Source organism: Hemicordylus capensis, chromosome 5, assembly GCF_027244095.1.
Source record: "Hemicordylus capensis ecotype Gifberg chromosome 5, rHemCap1.1.pri, whole genome shotgun sequence".
Classification (NCBI taxonomy): domain Eukaryota; kingdom Metazoa; phylum Chordata; class Lepidosauria; order Squamata; family Cordylidae; genus Hemicordylus; species Hemicordylus capensis.
The window spans coordinates 144,642,125-144,648,124 of NC_069661.1; the positions used below are offsets into that span (position 1 = coordinate 144,642,125).

Sequence of the window (6,000 nt, forward strand, 5' to 3'; positions counted from 1 at the left end):
ACAGCACCCCTCTCTCTGCTCCCCGTTGTCTATTTAGTAAATGTTGCTGAATGTGTTTGAGTTGCAGCTATTCTACAATAAGTACAACTAGATCCCTGTGGTCCAGACTCTGCTGCATCCAGGCAGAGTTGCCTTGGAGTACAGTATAACAGTTTAACATACTGCAGGTGGATAAGAGCCTAGAGCAATTGTGTAAAGTTGTGGTGGCGGGGTGTGAGGCAATAATCCCTGATGTGAAAACAGAGATGCAAAAGTGCACAAGAATATTTCAGAATTTCTTTTATGAAATGTTGCAGGGTATCTGTACCATCCATGTCATCACATTCATCAAGCTTGAGTACGCTACATTTTTAATACGGATTTTAAGTCAAGAAATTTGATGAAGAAAATGTCTTTAATTATAGCCATTTGTAAAGGCAAAAAAGCCATTAAGCCTATTTATGAAGCCTGATCAGTGTTTATAGGCACATTAAAATCACCATTTAAAAGCTAAACACACATGCAGTTTGACAAGCATAGTGGAAGAATGCTTAATAAGTTAATTATTACAAAGATGACCACAAAACTAAGGCACAAGCCAACACTCTTAGGTCTCTACTGATTTAAATGGAATTTCCCATTTAAATAAATGGACCTTAACAGTTCTCAAATTGATAAATTATGCCCAGAGTCTGCAAATTTTTCACTTTGCTCTTCACCGGGAATTGGAAAACAATACGCACCCAATTCTTCAGGTGCATGATAAATGGACCAAAGTCATTTGAGTTTCCCCCCCAAAACATTGTACAATAATCTAAAAGAGTTAAAATGTGTAGATAAGAAAAATTAGCCTCATAATGTATATATCTGAATGCCAAATATCAGATTCATAAATCATGCAAATGTTTGCATAGTTAAGTGCTTCGCTTCCCACAATCACATCAGGAAGTTTGGCACTTCAAGAGATCAGGGCATCATTTCCAGTAGAAAACAAGGATTAGTTTGGGAGTAATTCACTATTTTGCTTCCTAAAAATATATACCATCTCTGAGCAGAGGTACTCTTACCCCTGGACTTTGGGGCTGAAATCTAGGGCCTCCACACCTCCTGGGGGGCCCCAAATCCTCGTTAGTCTGTTCTGGTTGATGTGGTCACCACACCACATCACCAGCCTGTACTGTGCCAAGTGGCCGAATGTGACTGTGACCTGCGAAATACTGTGTGTGTCAAGGGGTGTGTGTGTGTGTGTGTAAAACTGTAGGAAGAGGATGCTTAACTTGCAGGGGGGGGGTGTCTCCAAAGGCCTTTAGGTCCAGACTCCAAAATTACCTAGGTCTCTGAGACATGATTAAACTGTAAATCTCATGTAAATGCAACAGGTAAAACACCCCTTATAATGAATTTATAAACATATCAAACATTCCTTGGCTCTTTTTTTTTTTTTAATGACATGGTGATTTCCAGTAAAAATGATTTCAGGATCTCTGGAAAGCACTGGGAAGAGAGTTGTTGTGTTGTGATCATTTAATGTAATAAAGGCTGTATCTAAACTACAACTTCCCCCACTAGCTACAATGGAAGTTGGTGGTAGGGAAGCGTACCTCCAGAAAGCAGTACCAAGTAAGTACAGAAGGTCACTACAATCACTCGTTAAAAAAATGTGGTAACACTGTTCCTGGACTGTATCACTTCATACTGCATAGTGGGAACTTGATGTTTGAATTATCCTCCATTTTAAGAAGAAGAAGAAAACATGTGCATTGAAAACTAGCATGTCAAAGAAAAGGCAGGGATAGAAGCCTTCTAGTTTTCTAAGTGAACTTTTTTTTGTTTATAGCTATTTATATACACACACTTACACACGTGAACATTCAATAATGCAATTCACCACTGGCACTCTAAAGTGAGGCAGTCCAAGAATAATTTTGCCACGTGACCTGCTGTTTGTGCAGACTAGGCCCTCCGAGTGCAGACTAGGCCCTCCGATTGTATCTTCTGTGTGGAAACCGTGTCTGTTTGAACAGACCTCCAGTTACAAATTTTTACATGAAAGTGATGTATAATCAGCATTATAGAAAGCTGTAGTGTGGAAAAGGCTTGAAGCCTCGATAAATCACACCTATACAGCCCATATTTCCTGGGACCAGTAACTGCTTAGAACTGCTCCATTATTTTTTTTAGCCTATTATATATACTAAATTATCCTTCACTATTTTATGTTCTCATATTAACCATGTTTATGCAATTAGATGAGGCTTATAGCTCAATGGAATTAATAGCACATGCTCAGCATGCAGAAAGTCCGAGGTTCAATTCCTGATACATCTTTTTGGAAGAAAAAGATCCTGAGTAGCAAGGTTGGGATAGACTCCTATCTGTCTATCCTTGGAGAACTGCTGCCCATCTGAGTAGCCAGTACTGGGCTAGAGGAACCAGCAGGTCTGACCCCCCAGTATAAAGCAACTTCATATGCCATGGTAATTGTCATCATTACATGGTAGAATAGTTACATTAAAAGGCTATCATAAAGCTTCTACTACATTCATCAAATTAATGCAGCACCCTTCAACAGAAGGCAATGAGAAGCCCACTGCTTGAAAACGGCCACCTCAAGAGATTTTTGTGCACTGGCATTTCTTTTTATACCTGTGTGGACAGGCTCCAGGACATTCAATTTAGGAGAGGGTTTGAAAGAAGACAACACATTTAATGTCACAGGAACATGCTTTAGATGTTTGAATGATTCCACAATACTAATATACACATGCAAATCATCACTTGATACTACAGTAAATGAGCGATGAACATGCATGTGTGCATGGGTTCTTATGCCAAAGAAAATCTGTAGATAAGTCAGAAACATGACAGCTAAAATTAACAGAGAACATGCAGAATCTCTCTCACATACACTTTTTAAAAGGTGTTGCTTTCAAGATCTACAAAGTGGATCTTGTCAAATTCTCCCCTCCATCAGTGCTTCTGAGTGCAAAGGATATTTTCACATATAAAACTGAAGAGGCACCTCTGGACATTTCCTGGGCTATTTGTGTGCACATACTAATGTTGACCATATGAGATACAAAACTGAAGCGGAACATTTTAACATCAAATGTACGTTCTAGCCACTGAAGGTACAAGATCCAAAATGCAGCCAAAACTGAATTGCCAACACTGATTTCAGCACCACTTATATCAATGACCTAGGGTTATATTTTATTTCAGAGCTTCTTCTCCAGCACCTCTGTCCTGTACAGTGCCTAGTACACCAATGGCACTAAAAAAAAAAGGTTTAAACATCAGCACAGAGCACAGCAGAGCAGCAGCAGAAGAGAAACAGTAAAGAAGACAGCCTCATACACGTTTACTTGGAAACAAACCCTACTGAACTCTAAGGGGGTGACTTCCGGTAAGCATGCATGGGGTCGAGTTACAAGGGCACGATCTAGCCAGTGTTATGTTAAGCACATTTCAGACCCACTGATCTCAGTGATCAAGTGAAGCCCATGCTTAACTCTCTTCCTTGTAGATACCGCGTATTTAAAAAGCATATTTCTTCCTGGATTCTCGTCCTATCTTTCAAAAGGACCATAAATATCTGCAGCGAAGAAGCTCCCTGAAGTTTACGAGACCCGGCTTGTTTTTTAATCACTTCCTACTTTTTTTCTTCTCCCGCCGCGCAACAGAAGCATGTAAGAGCGGCGGCTGCTGCTGCCTGCGCCGCCTGAGCCGAGCGCATTCCTCTCCATGTGATGTTGCTTCCTGCGAGTTAGTTAGAACTTTAGTTTCTCTCTCTAATCCCCCTCACAATCAAAGGCAGCTGACACTGACAGAGCGCACGGAAACCGAAAGCCCGCGAGGGCTAGAGAAGTGCCCAAAGGGCTTCTTTAAAAGCGAAACAGCAGAGATCGTAACCACTGATCTCCCTCCCTCCCCTGTCGGAGGAACCCAGGACACACGATCCTTACCCCAAGGTGCTGATGAAGCCGTTAACTGAGCCCTCGGCATAGAGGGAGACGATGTCCCCGATGTACAGAAAGCTGGACATTTTGTCAGACATCTTGGGTCATTTTCGGCGAATTTCCCTTTTGTTTACCAACAACAACAAATTTATGTTAATCCGAGAATGGTTCACTCCAAAATGAAACAGCGGGCAGTCAACTTGCAAAGAGACGGTTTCCCCCAACAGCACCAGCTGCTGGGGATCCGAGCTCTAAGGAGACGTTGCAAATCGGGGTCCCAGGCAGACACAGGGCCCCCCCCACGCCTATGTAATCGCCTCTGGGCTGGCACTCTCTGCACGAAAGGGGCTCCCTCTTTTGCCCCACTGTTCCTAGTCTGTCTGCAGGAAATAAGCTCTTTTCTGCTGCTGGTGCTCTTCCGTCCCTTCTCCTTCCTTTTTCATTTCCTTCTCCTTTTTTCCGTTTTTTAACTTGCCCTCTCTTTTTTGGCACTCTTTTAAAATCCACTTTCCTTCCCCCCTCTCCCCTTCGCCTTTTCAACTCTCTTTTAACTTCCTCCCCTCTCCCCAGCCTTTTCACAGCTCCACGAGCTCATTTCTCCAGGCTTTTCTGCCCAAAACTGAAACTTGCAAGAGCTGGCTCCCATTGAGCCAGCTGAGAAGGAGGGGCTCCCTCTGTTCTCCGAACCAATCACAGAAGTCGACAAGACAGTGGGGCGGGGCGACAGGAGGGTAAGGGCTATAGAAGAGGCAGAGAGTTGGAGTAGAATGGAATTCCCTGAGGTGTGTTCTTCTTTGCTAACCGGTCTCTCTGCCTGAGCTGTTGGGGGTGGGGAGGGAACTGCACAGATGATTCACACAGTTCTCTCTAACTAACCACTTAAATTAGTCACTTCTTTTTTTAAGAGCTGCAGTCCTCTTCTTTTCTGTTGATCAGCAGTCCATGCAGGTTAAAAGGTAAAGTGTGCTGTCAAGTCGATTTTGACTCCTGGCACCCACAAAGCCCTGTGGTTTTCTTTTGGTAGAATACAGGAGGGGTTTACCATTGCCTCCTCCTGTGCAGTATGAGATGATGCCTTTCAGCAACTTCCTGCCCGATATAATACCAGCAGGGATTCGAACCAGCAACCTTCTGCTTGTTAGTCAAGCGTTTCCCTGCTGAGCCATGCAGGTACAAAGGGAGAAAAGGGTATCTCTCTGTGGGATGGGTCTGTAGCTCTGTGGCATAGCATTTGCTTCACATGCACAAGGCCCCAGGTTCTATCCCTAGCATCTCCAGGAGGACTGGGAAAGATGCCTTCCTGAAACCATGGAGAAGCTGCTGCCAGGCACTGTAGCTTCATAACAGCTCCTGCAGATGTTGGACTACAACTCTGATGATTCCAGACTATTGACCGCTGTGGCTGGGGATGATGGGTGTTGGGTTTTATTTTTGTTCCTTCAGTACTCCCTTAGGAAGAATTTTACCAATAGAACAGGTCCCTTGGGGCCAATCAAGCTAGATAGCTAAGAGAGATCCCCTGTTGTCTAAACTTGTAGACATTATAAACTGAAAAATAGAGATGATGGCTTAATCAGATTGAAACCTTGGTCCTTTTAATCAGTAAAGGTGCAAATGAAAATTACATAACTAATCGCTGCAGTACAATAACATCAGTAGCATCTGCATTGGTTTTCTCATTTATAATTAGTAGAAGTTCCTCACTATGCTTCCTTTCTAGAAATATTTATTCAATGTGTGCCTTTCTAGTTCTACAGTTATGCAGAAGTTTACATAAGGGAAATATCGGATTATCACTGTCACCATCTAGGCTGATGTCTGCATCCTGCAACATATGTAAACAACACGAGTTTTGCATTGTCTCCCAGAGCTCTTTCCTTCCAGAGCTCTCTCCAATAAACCTTCAGTGCTCTTTTTGTCTCCTCAAAGGAAATGTATTCTACAAGACTGCCCCAAAGATTTCAGCTGTGAATCCTATTGTCCTGCATTGGGGCTATTATCAAAAACCCCTTTGGAAACTTCAATGGGTTCAGAATGCAGCTGTAAAAGCTTTGACTGGTTC

General features: G+C 42.8%; 1 protein-coding gene across 5 annotated transcripts in view; it reads right to left on the reverse strand.

Moving 5' to 3' along the window:
- The window catches only part of ITPR2 (inositol 1,4,5-trisphosphate receptor type 2), a 352,451-nt gene extending 347,881 nt beyond the window's left edge, over positions 1–4,570 (reverse strand). For 3 of the 5 annotated variants that reach the window (XM_053252991.1, XM_053252992.1, XM_053252990.1), the window contains exon 1: positions 3,945–4,569. In XM_053252991.1, the coding sequence (XP_053108966.1) occupies positions 3,945–4,036 (92 nt within the window). In that variant the 5' untranslated portion in view covers positions 4,037–4,569. Of the gene's footprint in view, positions 1–3,944 lie in introns of all 5 variants that reach the window. The other 2 variants (XM_053252996.1, XM_053252998.1) reach the window with 1 other exon arrangement.
- Positions 4,571–6,000: the final 1,430 nt, after the last annotated feature.